The following is a 19,832-nucleotide window of genomic DNA, read 5'->3' as shown; positions in this document are numbered from 1 at the left end:
AAAAATATATTCGTTTAAGGTGAAATATAAATTGTATGGAGGGGCACCAAAGTCCCATCTCTTATTGGTCTGAATATAGAGACTAAATATTTTAAACACAATTAAGTTTCCAGTTTGTTCAAAGGCTAAAAGGAGCTGTTGCTATGCTTTCTCGCTTTGTTTGGGATAAATGACGAATGGACCCAAAAGCTAATGGTTAACAGCATCCCTTCTAAGAATAATCAGTGTGTTATATGGTAATGTATTAAAACAGGTACTGTAGGGCAGTGGTTCCAAAAGTGGGGGTCGGGATCCCTTGGGGGGAGACTCCTTTAAAAAAAAAAAAAACATATACAACATTTTAAATAGCATGTCTTTGTGAAAATATAAACAAAAACATAGCATCACCATTTTCTTATGACTTTACAGTAAGCCATCATAGCGCTACGGAGGACAAGAACATGGAAATTAATCTGGAAATATTGTCCTTCCTGGACTTTTTATTTAGAAATTGTATCTATCCCAAATTTTATCAGGTACAAGGAAATGCTGTGAAACACCATGGGGAGTGTGAATTCCCAAATACCCACAATACCCCAAGACATGATGGTCAAAGAGCTTTTCATTTCCTGTCAGAAACAGTCATTGCTTTCCTGAAATATAAGGCCGCCATATATTCTCCCGTTTCAAAGATCAGGATGTGTTTTTGTTTTTTTCTTGACCTTTCATTGTTCAATGTAAAATCTCTTGGGAAGTGTTTTCGGGGGGGGGGTTGGATTTTTTTTTTCTGTTTATACAGAAACACAAAAATAATGGGCTAAGTTACAAACAGGACATGGCAAACAAAGTCTGTTCATATTTCATGGTTCACCTGTCCTGCCATGGAGCCCCAACATTTTTACTCAACACTCTTGTCCGGTCTAAAATGATGAGTCCTCTGACCTTCTTCAGTCTCTCACCTCTTCGTCTCCATCACTCTTAACAACTGCAAAGTCCATCCCATCACAACTACACAGAGACGGGAGAGTGATTTGTAAGTGCAAGTCCATCTCTTTAAACCCCGTTCTTTTACTTCTGCCGTGCCAGTCTTCATGCTTTTCTTTGCCGTTTGCTAAACTCATCACGAGAACAGAAGTGATGCGGTGATAGAAGGGCGTTGTAGATGGAAGAAGAGCTGCCTTCTGGGAGCAGCAGATGGCGCCGTTAGAGTCCTACAGACTGCAGCGTTTGTCTCTCCGCGTTGTTGATGTGACCCGAGAACATGCTGTAACACGGCTGCTGGGCGAACTGTGTCAGGAAGTCTGTCAGGTAAGCCTGGAGAAACAGATCACACACAGCACGAGTCAATTATGATTAAGATTTAAAAAAATAAAAACATGTTGGTATTACGTGGGGTAATTATGGTGATAGATTGTTCCAAAAATACAGGACAAAAATAAGACTAACAAATAGAAGAATTACAATAATATGACCAATTCAGGTGATACACTGATCATGGATTGTGTTGACCAGGGCTCAGGGAAAGCAGTAGAACAAAGAGGCAAGAGCTTGAACTCACTCAAGGCAGAAATTCTACACAAGATCTTAAAGAGCCCATATTATGCCCTTTTTGGGGTTCGTATATTTAATCTATGTACCTACTTTTGTACGTTCACAATAGCTAAAGTTCGAAAAAAGCATCTGTTTTCATGTACTGCTCCTCCTTGCTCCCTCTCCGCTCTGAGTCCGTCAGCTACGCTCTGCTGAGCCCACACTGTTAGACCCCACGTGGGCCAAGTCTGCTCTGATTGGTCTGCCGATCCGCTCTGTCGTTATTGGTCAGTTGCTCAGCACGCTTCTCGGAAATTTCAACATGAGCTGCTGGGCTTGCCACAACGAGCCAATGGGCTTAGATCAGTGATCTCACACTGACAATGACGTCGGACTGACAAATTTTTATCAAGGGGGGCTAGAACCGAGCGTTACATGCAGCTAATGCTACAGCTAACAGGAGGACGTAGGAGAAGCCGCATTTCTGCCAATTAGAGAGCCCCCTCCCATGGCAACTGTTGCATGGCAACTTTGTTTAGACAAACTTTCGACCAGGCCAAGTCTTTCAGTTAGTCGCAGGGAAATTGTGATCTTTCTTTGGTTAAAAATACTTGAGGTGTCTGCAAGTCCGACTGAAGATACTGTATACACATCATTATGCAGGGAGGCTTCTTTTTTTTCTCCCTGCTTAAAACTGTAGTCTTAAAGGGATACTTCACCCGAAACATGAATCTGTATTGACATTGGGTCATATATGTAGTAGAAATGTGAAATACATTTTCAAGTTGGTGCCTTCTTGGCCGAGAAAAGGCAGAAAGTGTCTTTTTGGCTCATGTGGATGAAAGACACCAAATCCCAGAATGCACAGCACCGCAGGCCACTCCCACTAAGGTCAGGTTTTCAGACATATTTCAACACATAAGGCCGTTTCTCCAACTGATTCCAAGATTTCTTCCAGATGGAATTGGTATCTTGGAAATTCCTGGCAGAAAACAGACTCTATGTCTGTGTCCACAGGCAAACAGTGAGAGCACCGACACTACCAGTCCGCCCCAGCTCGAGCCGGCCTGGGCTCCTCGTCCTCACTGCCGCAGACAGACAGGCCTTATGTCGCGGCTGCTGAGCTGGCTGAGGCGGCGTCCAGCAATATAGCAAAATAGCCGCGAGATGGTTGCTGCCGACAGGCTGGTTTTGTTTCTCGGCTGCTGCGGCCAGCAGCGGTCCCGGTGGCCCCTGGCAGCAGCCAAGACACAAGACCGGCCTGTCGGCAGCTATATTTATATTTTTTCGCCATTATCAGCTTTCTCCATAGAGCCTGTTAGCATAGCTTCCAAGCAAAGCGGCGGACGTTAAGTTTCGATTCTGGGAATGAGTTCCCACCCACTGATCTGTGATTGGTCTGTAGCTTCAGTGGTCTTAAATGTGAGGGACTAGCGATGTAGTTAGCGCAACATGACGATTTTTGCGTCATCGGAAGCTCCTTTTCAGACTTAGAAATACAAAGATTTCCCATCTCAGGGGAAAATGAGGGCGGGATGCACGACCATTCAAAAACACTACCAGGTTTCTAATGATACAAAGCTAAATGCAAATGGGTGAAGTTTCCCTTTAAGCTATAATTGATGCTGTGATTGTCAAATTTTGCATAAACTCTCAACTGTGAATTGAAGGCCCTGTCGCTGACATTTAGAGGATATTTCAGACCTCTGGCTCTTCTCTAAATAAAGGCAAGCTTTATTGTATTTTCAACTAAGCGTGTGCATACTAATATTTATAGATTTGTTAACTATGTTAGCTACTCTGTTTCAGATTAGATATGTACAGTTTGAGAATATTTTGTCAATGTGTAAAGTGCTCTGTTTTCATTACTTATAGATGTGACTATTGAGTGACTGTGACAGTCATACTCGTGTGTTTGAAGTTTTCACTTGTAGTATTTATCTTTTAACAATGTAGCAACAACAATGTGGGCTTTTTCATTCATGTGCCTCAGTTTTTCTGGTGGTTTTCCCCTCCTCTCATTAATTGCTTAATTTTGTTTAAGCTATAAGCATCTTAAGCTACAAGGCACAGATTGCGTTTTTGGGTACTAAGATGTTTAAGCCTGAAAAGTCCTTGAAAATAAGGCTGCACCATCAAGTAACAGTTAATCATCAGTGGCTGGAAGAGAAAAATGGCGTGCCTGCTTCTTCCTCAAAGACTAATCCAACAAGGCTGGCACCATTTCACCCTAAAGCTTCGTTATAATTAGAGCATCTTCTGATCTGATTTGACACTCTGGGACAGAAAACATTCTCACTGGTGATGACGGCTGCAACCACTCTGGAGCATATGGCTCTTATTAGAAAGTATTTAGAGCGATTCATTTTGAGGCCTCCAAGTTCCTACAGTACTGTACAGCTATTGTACCCCCATCTCCAAATATACCCGCAAACAATGACAGTAAGAAATGATTTTATGCATCTGACAGCTGAAAAGTGTCGTATCCTATGACCAACAAACTTGGACATGTTGCATTCACTGACCACAGCCCCCCGTGTGTTAGTAGGTCATTTAACCCCTTACACAGGTCCCTGGGAAATGGGGTCAAGTATTATAACAATATTAATATTGTACACTGACTTTTTTTCCAGAGCCAGAATTCGGAGAAAAAAAGTCAGAACCAAAGAATGTTTTTTTTCAGTGGCCCTAATCCTCTTCGTCAAAACCAAACAACCATTCATAAGCTGAAATTAACTTAATCACAATATGCTTTAATAAAACAAGATACATTAAATATTCATTGATGATTTTAAGTAACTTTAAGTGCAGAAATCTAAAGCTAATCTGTGTAGTCTTTTAAATGGAGATCTAGATAAGCAGACGACGAGCAACATGTTGGAATGAAAGTTTAGAGCGAGTGTACCTGCAGATCAATCTGATAAATGGGGTCTTTCAAGGCATCAGGATCATCTTCATCATCATCTTCATAATAATCATCGTCTGAAACACACAAGGACATGGAAACTCTGTCTTTTTCTACAGTTAAGGGTACAAGCAAGAAGTCGAAGACAAACAGTAAAAAAAAAACAAAAAAAAACAGCAGAGACAGCGGGGAGATAATCGTACCGTATTTGTTGGAGGCGATGAGATCAGAAAGCAGCTGCCCGGCGAGCCCTTCATCCTCCTCCTCTTCATCCTCCCCCTCATCCTCGGCATTGTCCTCCCACATACCACTCGAATCTGAGACAAACAACAACTGGTCACTGAAATGTCTGCTGTCCTGTTCTCAAGTCTACAGACTCAGGAACATGACAAATGGAACAAATGTCTTTCAGCAGGTCAAGGTTTTTAATATTTGAGACATTTACTGCCACTATTTCTGACTTTTCTCATGATGGTCATATTTCTTATGGCACAATGACATATATGAAAGTTTGAATTAGATTTAAACTGAACTTAAACTAGTCAAAAATACTAAAAACTTTAAATGAAGAATGTGTGACATTTGACACATAAATACCACAGAACTCAAGTATATCCTCTGTAAATGTCTCTCTGAGTTATGACCTACTACAATGTCCCGCTCACTGTGTTTACATCATGTTTACATGGACAGGACGGCCGGCTCCTCCCTTGTGTATAAAGCTTTTTTAGTCAAGGACTAGAGAAAATAAGAATAACACTTATTATTCAGTTTCAATTTATATGCAATGTGAAGCTATGAGCGAACTAAAGAATGCTAACATTAGCCTGCTAACACAACTATGCAGGCCACAGGTAGTTGCAGCCAAGGACAATTTTTTCAGTCACTTGCGCTAAACGCCTACCTGCAAATGCGAGTGGAGAGGGGTATGCAGATGTGTCGCTGGAGGAGAGCAGAAGCTTCAGTATGCAGAGGTGTCGCCAAACAGCAGTTTGTTTTTGGTTTCATGCTAGTGCTCAAGGGCGACATCTACTGGTTCAAAAAGTTCCTTCCTTTAAAATGTAAAAAAAAACAAACCTTGGCTCCAGTCTGCTGCGTTGGTTCTGCTGGCGTTTGCCTCCATGACCGTCGACAGCTCATTGATGATCAGTTTATAGATCTTCACCAGCAAAGGAATGTTTGTCCACCGCTCTGGGTCTGTGGAGGAGAAAGACAGCATGCAGTGTCCCTGTGTTACATCATCTCACATTGCTGGACGAATGCTGTGACCTTAACAGCCCAGTTAATTTATGTATCTATGTAGCTAAATTTGCCCTCCGGGCCACTGGTTTTCAAAGATCACTGGCCCGACCATTGTAACCGCTGGCCCAGGAACGTTACTTTTGATTCGAAGAATAACAGTCACCAATTTAGGCTACTATTGAACCATTCTGATGCAAAAGTAAATTACAACTTTTATTTAATTAATTGAGCTCTAATTGTAAAAATATTTAGTATTTTCTTATATTTATGTGCTCATGTTTATTCACCATGCTTTTTTTTTTTACATACAAGCCTATGGAAAAAGTATGACGCCTTTTTAAAAAGCGAATGCCTTTTCAAAAAGCGCTGCGCCCGACGCCTTTTTCAGTTGAATTATTTCAACTTTTCAGAAAAGCGCTGGGTGACGTCAAGCGCCTTTCTGACAGCTGACCAATCAGGACATGTCGTAACCTACGTCCCTAGTTACCGGTGCCCAAAAAGATGTCATGCACCCAAAAACTTCCACCAGATACGTGTGCATTGCGTGTCCGCTCTCGGCACGAGATAATACGATGTTCGTGGTATAAAACTCAATACAAACCTTATAAACACACAACCGGTCGTTTTTTCTGAACCGTCAAAACAGAGAGTTTTATTCTGAAAATAAACCGGATGTTTTAATGTTGTATCGGTGTCTGACTTCCCGTCCCATTTGTTCTTTTCTGTGCTAAATTGATGCGTTGTGCTCCAGCCGGCTCCATCACGGTTGCACCGTAGGCTAGATCCCGTTGTTAAGGTTACAGAACACTCGCGCATAAGCGCTCAAAAGGCGCTGAAAGCAGCGTTTTTTTCTGAAAAAAGAAGTCCAGTGTGAACACTGCCTTACTGTTTTGAACTGGCACGCTGGCCCGGACGCTGTCAATCATTCATCCGGGCCAGCGGGCCAGTTATAATGTTGAGCCCTGCATGTAGGATTCATGGTTATACATTTACAGATATCATCTCTGGTTTTCTTACTCTTTGCAGATTTGGAGCGTGTGCGGATGCCGTCTTCAGGGCTGTAGATCTCCTCTCCCTTCACCACGATGTCCTGGAGACGTTTGTCATCGGTGTTGAGACCGTGCTGCAGCAGCTTACAGAGAGCCACCGTGCTGCAGGAACAAGAGAAGAGAACAAGAGTTTTAGAAGGGATGCAAGGGGGGGAAAAAAACATTTCAAATGTGTTTGAGAAGAAACGGAGCCATTTCAGTGTCTGCCATTCCCAAGTAAAGTGAAAGCAGAAAATGACTCGCGGCTATAACTGACATAAAGTGCCTCACCCGATGGCTGAGTTAAAGTGTCACCAGAGTTACGACTTCAACTTTGGGAATATCAGCGCATGTTTTCAGAGGTGTCTCTTCATCACGTAAGTAGGGACTAAAAAAATTAAAAAAAAATCAGCCAGAGCCCCCCCCCTCTTTTATGATATGGGAGCAAACTTTTCATCTTGGCACCTTTAGGCAAGAACTAGCTGCATCAGAAGACATGTGGATGTTGCCATCTACAGGCAGACATAGTAGTGACTCTTCTGCATCCTGCACACCATAAATAACAGACGGTTTTTTTTGCCAGAAAAAAAAACCGAATTAACTTGTTGATTAAAATAAATAAAGTAGGAATAACGCAAGAGTGAGTCATTATTTAGGACATGATGATGATCATGATTCAAAGCAGTTACATAAACAAAACTCCTGAAAATATATCCTGAATCCTATCATCTGGATGGAAAGCCTGTGTGAATGCAAACGCCAACTTTTTCACCTGAATTTATGTGGAACTTTTACTGCCAGCCCCTAACAATAATTTCTGCATAAAGTCAGGGTGAGCCAATGTGTGAACGCAGGAGAAAATATTCAGGGAAAATTTTCCACGAGTGGGGGTAATGTACTTGCTTGTACATTTTTTCCCCACTCATACGTGGCTACTGTGAATACGTCTCATTACAGGTAGCATAACGGTCCTTCCTCCTGAGACCCACCCCACTATGTTCAGGTAAGTCTCCAGCTGTGAGCTGCATCACTGAACAGGCTACTCAGGATTACAGAGGTAGCCTGTCCTGAAATTTTCAGGAGTGTATACGTGGAGAGGGCAAGCATCTGTGGTTCTATAATTGTATAAAACAATAAAGTTTGTAGATTTAAATGATAAATGAAAAGATGGTCTGACCTGACTTTACCCTCGTACTGTCCGTAGAAGAGGTGCTGCCTGCTCATCCACTCCGTCATGACGAATTCCAGAGCGGGTTTCCCCGTTGGGCCGGGCAGACTGCACAAGAACTCCAACAGAGGCTCCAGCTGGGAGTGAACCAGGTGGGCAAACACCATGATCAGGGACTACAGACAGACGAGGAGGGAAGGATGAAATAAGGCCGTCTTGGAGCTAACTGCACCATCAACAAATGGACACCAGGTTAGATTGTTCAGCCACACACATAATCTATATCTGTGCCCCCCCCTTTACCTGCATAACACTCAGGGTCTCGGCTTGCTGCATTTTGCTCAGAATGGCTCTGAGGATCTGGTCCAGCTGTTCCCCGAGTTGAGTTCCCGCCCGAGAGATCAGAGTGGACACCAACCTGCCCACGAAGGCGGCCGTGAACTCAGAGGTCCTGGGGTCCAGGAGCTGGTTGACCACCTGCATGACGTACCACACGCCGCTGTTACCCTGCTCGTCTCGCCACTGGGCAATCTGCTCGAGGGCAACAGAGACGTACGCCCGCAGACACTCGCCGCCGTTCTGGAGAAGAGATGAAAATGGTCAGCAAAAGTTAAAAAGAATAGAGGAGACCTTTGGAGAGGCTACACAGAGTTATTCAGAGGATGGAAAATAAATCATTTCTTCTGCACAAACAAATTATTGATTCTTTTTTATTTTCAGTCTTCCTAGTACTTTTTTGTGTGTGAAGAAACTGAGTTTAAAAAGAACTTACTATGCAATTTGCTCAATATCATTACAATTTTTGAGACGCTTTTACATCAGCTCACATCTGGATGAAACACCTAAAAGATGAACTTAAGTCAAAGTCACCTGCATGATGGTGTTGTCGTCGGTGCGTAAGGTGCACTGAGCGACCACAGGGAACGCCTGACATACCAGCATCTCTGAAAGAGGAGGTTTCGTGTTTCGGACGACTGTGGTCAGGATGTCTATAGATGTCTGTGGTACAGAGTGAAAATAAAAGTTAGTTTTCAGATGAACCATGGCAAAGTGCCGATTCATCATTCACAGGATTAAAAGAGACACAGAGTGAGGAGGACATAAGGAAATAGGTCTGTTTCTGTGAATCTTTCGCAAAGCAACTTCTGGAAAAATATTCAAATGAAATTCTTGTTTTTTTTTAAAGCTTTTTTCTCTCTGAGAAAAAGCCCAACCCAGCAAGTGATGATTGTTGGATCCTGGTGTTGATCGTAAAAACATTATTATGTAATGAAGGAACAAGACAAGAGGACTTTATTTCTGTTTATGTGCCGCTGTACTTACAGCACAGAGTCCAGTGGGAATCTTGTCGGGGGGAGCCTGCATGATGCTGACCAGCGTGGGGATGAGACGCATCTGCATGGGGACCTGGCAGCCTTCGATCTGTGCCAGCTCCTTAAAGATGTCCTGAGCCAGAGATGCAACCACAGGGTCTGAGGAGAAGAGAGGACACAAACTCAATCAATGGGTCTCTTCACCTGACAATATGTGTCTTGCTTTTGCTTATAGAAACATGTTTCTCCTGACTGAATCCAGGTTATCAAGCAAGAAATTAAAAGTCTAAAATCTCAACATTTTGCCCTCTTCTTTTACCTTAAAAAAAAAATCAAAGGATTTATAAGGAGACAAATCTGTACCATTGTTATATTTAAGGAAAATTGCGATGGTTAGGGGGCAGATCTTGTTCTCAGCGCTGGTGGTGAAGGCAGGGTCGACGGTGCACACGATGCACAGGGTTTCCATGACGAGGGTTAGCACCTCGGAGCTGAACTGGGCGGCCAGTTGGACCAGTCCCTCAAGGATGCTGGGGAGGAAGGGCTGAAGGACGTGGGTGCTCTCTGACAGCTTCAGCTGATCACAATACCTAAAAATGTCATAGGGAATAAGAGTCAATGAACAGACAGCATCCACACCGAAAATGCTTACCAATGTTTTAAAGTCTGAATTTTTGTAATTTTTCAGTTTCCATGGACTATGACTGAGGTTAGGAGAATATATAGGCTAATTGAAATGTTGACACATTGCTGACTAAATTCAGAAATACGTTCGTCTTGGGATGACGACTGTAAAAAGGTAGCTTGTTCTGTCAAATAATCAGTCCGCATGCACCTGCTAAAGCTCAGTAATTCATATTTTTATGCTATGATACTTTAAGCAACGTTTACTTGCTGTAGCTTTATAAAGAAACACATACATGTAACACTTTAAAGCAGTTACAAAACACATCTCTCTCACCCCCAGATGGCCCGGACTGCGGAGATGCGGACGGAGGGCGGCTGGCTGTCATGGAGGCCGCTGACGGTGGCCTGGAGGAACTGCTGGATAAGCTCAGGAGACATGGCTGCCGTGAAGCGACTGGCCGCCCACAGAGCTCGGCCAAGCAGGAACGGAGATGCCGCTGGTCAAATGTAAACAAAAGAAGCAACAATGTTGGTGAAGAACAACAACAGAAGACAAGTAAGAGAGAAACAACTATTGCTCACAAGAAATGGAAGTTGAGTCAATTTACACCAACATGACCAGGTGAAGTGAATGGGGAAAGGAAAAATGGGGAAGGACAAGAGCACCTTTGCAAAACTGTAATGGCTAGACGACTGGGTCAGAGCATCTCACGCTGCCCAGGGTTCCAAATCTGCAGTTGACAGTACGTACCAAAAGTGGTCTAAGGAAGTTAAACTGGTGACCTAGCAATTAGCTCAAGGGCTGCCAAGGCTCACTGACATGGGGAACAAAGGCTGGCCCATGTGGTCCGAGCCAACAGAAGAGCTACTGGAGCTCAAATAATCGCTTGTTCTGATAGAAAGGTTTCAGAGCACACAGTGCACTGCAGTTTGTTGTGTATGGGACTGTGTAGCCGCAGACCAGCAAGGGTTCCCATGTTGATCTGACCGCTTAAAGCGCTCACATTGGGCATGTGAGCATCAGAACAGGACAAAGGAGCAATGGAGAAGGTTGCCCGGAGGAACCGACAACAAGGTGTTGATTCCCCCGATCTCAAAACAATCGAGCATCTAAAAGATGTGCTGGACAAACAAGTCTGATCCACGGAGGCCCTCCATGCACCATTAACCGGTCTTTAAAAATGAGCTGCTAACATCTTGGTGCCAGATACCACAGCACGACTTCAGGGTCAAAACAGCCCTGACCTGATGGGAGGGGCACCTAAACACTATATTAGACAGGTGGTCAATACGTTGTGGCTGATTGGTTTAACTGAATAATTCAAGTTTTATATGTTTCAATCAAAAGCAACAAAGAGTTCCTCATGAGGAAGATAAATACTTACAGATCAATTACATTTTAAGAGATTCAAAAAACACCTCAGCGACAAAAAATATTCTTTGACTCTTTTACCCAAAATCAATGATTTGTTTTTATTCACTTCAATAGAACTCAAATGATCCATCTATTGCTCACCTGGCAGGTTGAGATCGGCGAGAATGACACTTGCAAGGAAACCGTGCATGTCAAACTGGATCCGACCGTTCTTCACGTTCTCAGTGATGATGGTTTTGACAGAGCCGAGGGCCAGCATGCAAGCCTCGTGGATCTTCCACCTGTTTCAAACAAATATCCAAAGTACAGCTGTAACAAAATACAATAGGACGTGTAAAACTTCATCTTGTCTCGCCTTTGTTTACTGTTATATTGTCCTGAATTACCAGAGGAATGTGGCTCAAATTCAAAGTCAATCCCAGACACAACATGTCAGACAGAGAAAGAAAACATTGTTAGAGCTCACCAGTGCTCATTTCCACTGTTTTTGGCCTGCTCAGCCTCCTGGAGGTGTCTCGTCGCTGCTGCTGCCAGAGCTGCTGCGCTCTCATTCTGAAACTCTGCAGCTACAGCCTGCAAGCAGGGGGTCAAAGGTTACCATCATAATGTGAGCTGCTGATGAGCAATGAGCTGCTATGAAACCAATACAAATTTTAAATAGCGGACATTTCTAACCCTTATTTTAAAGCTGAGCAGAGCATATTAGTGATTCTACACTGCATGAAAAAAATCATCTTCATAATTAAACAATCATCCAGGCCTTTTTAAGAATCAGGGCATCAAGGTTCAACAGATACCTCGAGTGTTTGCAGAGGCTGCTTACATAGAGGAAGACCGCTGTTTTTAACTCACCAGTAGAAGGTCCTGAGCAGAGATCCTGACGGAGTATGAGAAGGTGTCATCATCCTCATCCTCCACAAACTGCTGAGGGTTAGCCGTCCATATTTTGATCTGAAGCAACAAGAGGCCGAACAATCAGGACTTTAAATGAACACAAATAAAATGTGCTGTATTTACACCCTTTTACACGCTGACACGGTGCAGCCTCATTTGTCTTCCTCACCTGGTCCTCAGTGATCTGCATGTACAGGATGATATAGTAGATGAGTTCGGGCAGAGCTTTCTTCACCGTGCTCTTGAACTTGTTGTTCTCCAGCAGCGTGTGCACAAACTCAAAGATGCTGAACACCAGATTCTCAAAACCCAAAACCTCACCTGCGAAAAGGAAAAATACCAGGAAATGTATTTGAAAGTTTTTCCTGTTGAAGCTCTTTTTTGTCAAACAAAGGAAGCATGTAGAGATGAAAGCAGAAAGAAAGAAAAATAGTAAAAAGATGTGGTCAATGCTGCTCACCATCCGAGTCTACAGGGTCATCCACTTCCTCTGTGTAGTTCACTTCTGTTCGCACATAAGTGAGCAAAGAGTTAAGAAATACTCCACAAACATTTGCCTCGAGAAACACCCCTACAGGAACATTTTTAGCAGAAGAAATAGAATTCTCTTTTGATCAAATAAATCAGAGCCAAATAAACGTTTTGTGTTGAATTACTTACATTGTAGAATATGCAGGATTATGAACATTAAGTGTGTTGTTTTAATAGAAATAAACACTTGTGATGATATGACTCTGCTTTTATTATCCCTTACTTATAACCCATTATATTATGTTAGAACCTGAAAAGGGACCATCTATCATGATACACTTCTTTACATGTCTTTATAAATGGCTTATTTTAGATTTGTTATTATGCTTTGTGACTCAGTAATCAACTTCTTCTTTCAAACAGTTTTCTATTTTCAGTGGAGGTAGAATAAAAATATCACTTTTAAACTGAATACTTTTACAATATTTGTATAAATTATTGTGTGTGTGTATATATATATATATATATATTTATATTAAGATGGAGAGTTTTACAAAAAAAAAGTGTGATGAATGCGTCTGAAATGCAGTAAAAGACCTGACCTTCATAGAATGTGTTACTCAATGCTTTTACAACACAGACAGCTGTAGTTATCCCAGGGTCACACGAGCCCATGCTCACAGTTGGCTTTGTAAAAGGATATAAAGCTGCACTTTCCGTCAGTGTATTCCACACAATGGGTAAAATCTGCTGCATGGAGGACACCATGGGTTTTGGGAAGTTCTTCACCAATGCTGTTACTGCCTGACGGAGCGTAAAGACGAGACATTTTACAGATTAAAGCCAGTAGATTTCTTACTATTATTAGACTACAGACACCACACTTGTTGTTTCTTGACTGTATATATATATATATCTAGTAGAACAGAATAACTGCATGCAAGTGTGCCCTTACAGTTAAAAAGAAGCATTAAAAAGAAGTCCTACATACAATACATCGGTTGCACTAAATGTAATAATGTCTATATGTAGAGTCTCTGACAATAAATAAAATGATGTATACCATCGTTTGTTGTTTCAGGGTTTACAACTGAAAATGGATTTAACTATTTCCAAAAATAACTCTATGCACACTCTTTGTCTTGATCTCTCCTCCATAGCTTAACTCATGGACTATAATTGATGATCTGTCGCACCTTGAGGACCTCCATCTTGAGCCCACTATCGGACGAGGGTCCATCAGGCATCTGAAGAGCCTGCACAAACGCCTCTGTGAACTGTTGCACCACAGGGAAGATCAATGCTTTGGCTGCTCCCTAAACAAACACAAACAAGGAAGAACAGAATTAAACTTGATCCATGGCCAAAATGTTCATTTTTTTTACGGTTAATCTTTTGTGTAACTGTTCACAATATACATGAAATGATCTAACATACAGTATGTCTTGTTGTGACTGCCTTACCTTCTCGAGCTCTTCAATAGCACAGATGAGGTTTGCGCAGGTGGTGAAGATTTCCACAGCCCTGGATCGGGTACGAATACTGTACACCTGCAACAAGAGAAGTCAGTGTTAGCTTAAGTTTAATATCAGACAAAAAGTGCATTCACTTAGGGAAATACAAAATCCATATTCATAAGAAGCCACAATTTAAATACGAGACGTAGCACCTCAATCTGTGCATTTACGGGAGGGACTGACAGTCACTCTTTCATTTTCTCTTTCCCGTGCTCTCTCTTCTGTACTCAGTGATTTTAAGGATTACCTCTTTTTTTTTTTTTTTTTATCTGGTCAGGAAATATACTTGAGCGGCCATAAAAGTACCTGGGTGCCCAGCATCACGTCCTGAACTGGCAGTCTAAAAGGGTTTCTGACAACTCGTCCAGTGATGCCGCCAGGACCTGCAGCTATCTTGGCGTTCACACTCTTTGTTCATTTTGCTTTTTTCCAAGTATGATGGAAGTTTAATTTTTAGATTAGTGTTGTCTTGAAATGAAAGAAGATAAAACACAGGAAGTAGAGACAGAGACAGAGAAAACTGGCACAAATTTACCTCAGCCATGGTGAAGATTTTGTACATTTCAGGAAGGATGACAGGAGCCACCAGCGGCATCTGTGTGTCTGTCACCTCCCGAGTAAACTCTGCAAATCACAGACAACAGATTGTTGGACAAACCAGAATATATTTACAACAGGAATGTTTTTTCTCAAGGGGTATCATGTCTAAATCTGGTGTTTAACTCTACATCTCACCCTTTTCTTTTTTACTTTAAGGTTGTGATCATTCTTTTATGAGCAAAACATCATAACTTACAGGTCTCTTACCTGTGAGTGTTGTGTATGTGTGTGTGTGTATAACATACCTGTGAGGACCCTCATGGCCCCGTGCACAGCATTAACATCTCCGCTGACCAGCATCTCCATCAGGAGTGTGAACAGCTGCGGCCAGGCTTCAGGCCAGTCCCAGTGCGCGATGGCCGACACGGCATACGCAACGCTGGAGCGGACTTTGCTGATTGCCTCCCGCAGACCGCTAGGCAGCAGCTCTCTGATGGCAGCTTTAGCCTGGAGGACGACAACAGGAGTTTGGTGACAAATAATAACTGTGCATGAATACTTTAAAAAAATACAGAACATAAGCTACTACATGGTAGAGCTGTGCAAAAAACAACAAGTTTTGTAACATTTGTTTTCACATTACCGTATAGATTTTCTATACAGTTTAATGTTCTGGTATTGTGACAACCATTTGTTTTAATGTATTGGAATGACATTTTGTTGACTCAATAACGGCAGCAAGCTGTATTCTCTCCTTTTACATTTTATTAATTTATGTAGAGCATCTCATTACGTATCATATCGTGAGGTCTCTGCTGATATCCAGCCCTACCACATTGAAAATGAAAGAAAGGTGGTCAGTGTGAAGAATGGTTTACCTGATCTGTCGTTTCCGGAGGCCTGAATTTCTCTGACTGGGAACACCAGTGAGTCTCCACATACTGCTTCAGGATGACTGATGCTAACTGTAAGCACACGACAAGGGCACAAGTCAGGACGTCATATTTCTTAACGTGCTCATTGGTGATAAAATGAGTCACAATCAGGACGACATTAAGCACATCGTGATCCAAATCCAAATTTTAGGTAAATGTCTGATTTTTTTTTTTAATACTCACCTGACGGATTGCGAGCGCCCCCTGGGGATCAACTGTGAGTTCTGCCAGGTGGACACCAAACTCTACAACATGAGCAATAAAGACACCAATCAGAGCTCAGATTTAAATATCAATCAATAAGAGCAGGATGAGTACACTACAGCCAGGACTCCAATTCAGTTACAGAGTCGAGGGAAGAAGAAAAAATTTACAGAATAACAGACTGATCAACAAACTTTTCAAACAGGTTTCTACAAATTTAAGCACCATAAAATGAAAAATAAATAAATAAATAAAAGACAAGGCTCTGATAGCTCCAAAGGTTGCGCCTACTCAATACAGACTTCATTTTTGTTGTGTTATGTAGATTTTCTTTTCAAGATGTATACATGTGTTACTCTTACCAGAAACTAAACTGGGTGTAATTCCAGTTTGATTCCAGGAAACATCTAAATAACTGCAGCAACAAGAAATCAAAGTGTGATTCACAGTACTTGTGTATCTATGGGGGGGGGATTAACTGTGTGCGACCTAAACACCACCATAACCATGAGCCATACAGAACTGGGGTTTGAACCTGGCCTGACTGGCATGCAGAGATTAAAACACACAGTTCAGGATCAGCATCAACCTCAGCTCTGATCCAGCTCGCTCTCATCGGGTTTTACTAGGAGTGACATCAGGCGCCAGAAGACAATGTTAGTGCTGACAATCCTACAAAGTGGCTGCCTTAGAGAGAGAGGGGCCAGCGGAAAGGGTCGGCTTCTCTGTGCCGCTGCAGTACAGTAGACAGCCCGCCTGCACAAATAGCCTTTCAGAGAGGGTGAAATGTTAGCCTGGGAGACAATGGAAAGACTGATTAATAGTCAGCTTATCCACTGGAACTGTACCCGTCTTTCCAGTTTCAGTTGTCTAAATAAAACTAAGTAATATTTCCCCCACAAACTAACTGTTTTAATAATAAGACGGAGTGCTGTTTATCTAAATAAAAACACAGCTGTGAGTGCAAACAAAATGTATGTCTGGTAAACCCAGTGCACAAAATAATCACATCTGCGCTGATGACGCCCTCAAGTGTGACATGCCTTTTATTAAAGAGTTCTAATTGCTGAAAATAGTAGTAAAATGTAATAAGGAGGTACAAATTATTGCTTTATTTTAAATTCAAAGCTTGATCCTTTGGACCAACTTTGAATTTACAATGGCCTGGATAACTGAGAACCTACACAGATACATTATTTTTAATCAATCATTCACTTGGCTCCACCAACAAATCAAGTTCCCCAATTTCACTGAACATGGACAGTCCCACAGCAGCACATAAAAAAATGTCGTCCACACTGCTGCTGCTTTGTGTATGTCTTAATGTTTTCATTCATACTATAATTCAAACATAATTGGAAGAAATATGTCCATGTTTGTGATGCAAAGTCCCCTAAATTGTACACAACGGTTGCAGCTAAAACATTATTAGGAAACATTAATCAGACCGACGTAATATTTATGTCTGTGATGTTTCGCCTTCAGTGAGTGTTGCAGAGGCCTGATGGGGGGGGGGACGAGGGAATTCCCCCTTATTACCGTCTGCAGGTGTAGTAACAGAGGCGTTACAGGGGCAAGACGGGATCAGCTGATCCAGCAGGGGAAAATACGCATGTGTGTCTGTATGTATGTATGTATAGCTCCCACTGTGCTGTGTTCTCTCGTGCTTCCGCAATGCTGTAAGGCAACACGAATACACAGACCAATATTACAATGTATCAGAAACAATATGAATGTCTTCAGGCGTGATGATGGCAGAGCTGAAGAATTGCAGTCTGAAAAGGGCTATTATTCAAAACAACTAAAGAGTGGTAGCTACAGTATTTGGTTTAAGTCCTAACACTGTTAAACTCTCATTGAATGTTTGATTATTTGCATACTAGTGGATAGAGAAATTTAAAGTTTAAATATTTTTTTTTTAAACAAAATGTGCTGAATAAAATTAAAGCAAATCAAATCTCTAGCTATTTTAAAGTTCCGCAGACATCTTAAAACTTTCACTGATTTCAAAGCCCACCATAACAAAACTCTCTCAGTTGAATCTCAATACATTGTCAGTAGAAAGGATGGACTTTTTTTTTTAATTTAGAATTTAAAAAATCATTTAATCTGTCTTTCACATATTGAGTCACATAATATCTACTTTCCTCTTTCTTGTGCTGGTCTTCGTGTAATAATAACCACAGACTGTAAATATTGGTAATAACCCCCTCATGTGTGTCCCTATGGTTACGGTGATGGTGGAAGCTGACGGCATGTGCGGCGGGATTTGCAATGAGGAGAGAAACCCCCGTGGGAGACAACTCCGCGGGAAAGTGTGACACCGGGAAATCCCGTGGGGTTGCCACAGACTCAGTTTGAGACTTAACATTAATCCGGGGGACCTTTTTTTTGGGGGGGGGGGGAGGTCACCTGGCATCTTTTCAGGTAAATAATTGGTTAGGGTGGCTAATGGCTGCGCTCGCTCTGTTGCTGTGATACCCCCCCCCCCCTCCCTCCGTTACCAAGTGACGTTATTAAACGTGCTCGAGACCAGAAGCCTCGGAGTTGACATGTGAGCTAACTTAATGGTTTCCATTAGGCAGAATGATAAACCAGTGTCCATCCTGCTGCTGGAGCTGGAGTCCCCACACTCACATGTGCTTAACATAACTGAGCTAACCTTTAAACTTTAGACGGCTACCTCTGTCCAGCCACGTCACTTTGACCAGGTAATACAATCACCCACACACATCGCAGGTAAGGGCAACACGTTTCACGAGCTCTGGAGCTAACTTGGTCATCTCTAACTTCTGAAAAGATGGCCTTACGCTAACTGCAGGTAGCGAAGTCAGTTCCCTTGCTAGGGGGTTTTTAGTTAGCTTCTTCTTCAGCCAAAGTTAGCACTGACAGAAGCTGCAGAAAGCTGTGCAGCCTGTCACACACAGAACCCCCCACCCCCACCCCCCGGGTCGTTATTGAGTGACAACATCAGTAAAGGTAGCCTCCGTGAATCCCTTAAAAAACTAAGCGTCCAGAAACAGGCTACCACTTACCCTCTGTCACTTCCAGCACTTTGATCTGCTCCTCCGCGGCGGTGCGCACTTCTTGAGCCGGGGACAGGATGGCCGTGAGAGTCTCGATCAGAGCTTCTTTGAGTCCCTGCTGAACCGGACCGGCGGCCGAACCGGACCGGGCACTACCCGCTGCACTCATCCCTGATTTGTATGCACCACACTGCCCGCTACAGAGTCGATCCACCGCCACCGCCAACCGGGGAGGAGCAGAGAGCCACAGCGAGCTACAGAGGCGAAGCGCGCCAATGCATGGAAACGTGGAGGCGGGGCTTACGGGGAGGAAGTACATTTTGTCGTCCGGTTCTGCCCACGTGTTTTTTTTTTTTTGTGGTTTTTTTTCTCTCCATGTTTTTTTGTTTGCAATCACTGGCTCCCTCTTGTGGAGCGGGGGAAAATAAGGCATTCAAAAATACCATCAGAAGTTTTTACCCAGTGTTTCCAGCAAAGAAACAGATGCTAAAAAGCTTCCCTCCTGTCCATTGATGTCCTCTTAGATCCAAAGACCGTGAAGAGTAGTTAAATGGATCTGCTCACCAGTGGAAATTAACACCCGTTTTGCACAGGTCTACAGATGTTACACCTTATGCAATTGAATAATTTAATGAAATTGCCAGCCTCAGAGTATTGTTGACAATTAAGAATGAGTTGGTAACACAACCAGAACCAAACAACAACGTATAACAGTAATATGATGCAGTGGTAATTATATTTTATATTGTATTGCAGATATGATTAAATAATTACTGTCACTGTATGACATACCTAAGAGACTGTATAAATTGAACAAGAGGAGATTAAATTGCCACCCTGTAAGAGACAAACTATTTTAAATTAATTTTGTCATCATAAATTGAAAACTTTGAATAAATATTTTAGAAATTGAGTAGCATTATACTAAAAGGACATTTTTACCACTTAGTTTCCCTAATGCAACCATTGTAATTTAATCAGCTTTCAAATCTCTGTAAGCAATGCCATTAGTGCAAACTGTAAAGCCAAAATTTAGCATAACTTTGTTTGATATTTAAATGTTTAAATTGACATGAAA

At 42.3% G+C, this 19,832-nt stretch overlaps 1 protein-coding gene across 1 annotated transcript; it reads right to left on the bottom strand.

Annotated features, from left to right (window-relative positions):
- Window positions 1-447: 447 nt before the first annotated feature.
- On the bottom strand, window positions 448-18,979 carry ipo9 (importin 9). The gene is made up of 24 exons (XM_061043270.1): window positions 18,764-18,979; window positions 15,708-15,769; window positions 15,468-15,554; window positions 14,895-15,096; window positions 14,585-14,673; window positions 13,996-14,082; window positions 13,729-13,848; window positions 13,236-13,336; window positions 12,522-12,580; window positions 12,231-12,382; window positions 12,020-12,118; window positions 11,634-11,740; window positions 11,309-11,448; window positions 10,127-10,289; window positions 9,529-9,755; window positions 9,176-9,324; window positions 8,723-8,851; window positions 8,156-8,431; window positions 7,862-8,028; window positions 6,674-6,807; window positions 5,492-5,611; window positions 4,618-4,731; window positions 4,415-4,491; window positions 448-1,293 (listed from the first exon to the last, which is right to left on the bottom strand). The coding sequence occupies exons 1-24, from the start codon at window positions 18,921-18,923 to the stop codon at window positions 1,183-1,185; spliced, it is 3,132 nt and encodes a 1,043-aa protein (XP_060899253.1). The 5' UTR covers window positions 18,924-18,979; the 3' UTR covers window positions 448-1,182.
- Window positions 18,980-19,832: the final 853 nt, after the last annotated feature.

This window comes from Labrus mixtus, chromosome 7, assembly GCF_963584025.1.
Source record: "Labrus mixtus chromosome 7, fLabMix1.1, whole genome shotgun sequence".
Classification (NCBI taxonomy): Eukaryota; Metazoa; Chordata; class Actinopteri; order Labriformes; family Labridae; genus Labrus; species Labrus mixtus.
This window is presented reverse-complemented; position numbering and strand designations above follow the sequence as displayed.

Bases quoted from the DNA above. Each gene is read 5' to 3' on its own strand.
- ipo9 (XM_061043270.1), bottom strand. From the start codon at position 18,923: ATGAGTGCAGCGGGTAGTGCCCGGTCCGGTTCGGCCGCCGGTCCGGTT. The intron at 15,555-15,707 runs GTGAGTATTAAA...GTGTGCTTACAG, and splicing joins GGGCGCTCGCAATCCGTCAG to TTAGCATCAGTCATCCTGAA. The intron at 11,449-11,633 runs GTGAGCTCTAAC...TGTTTGAAACAG, and splicing joins AACAGTGGAAATGAGCACTG to GTGGAAGATCCACGAGGCTT.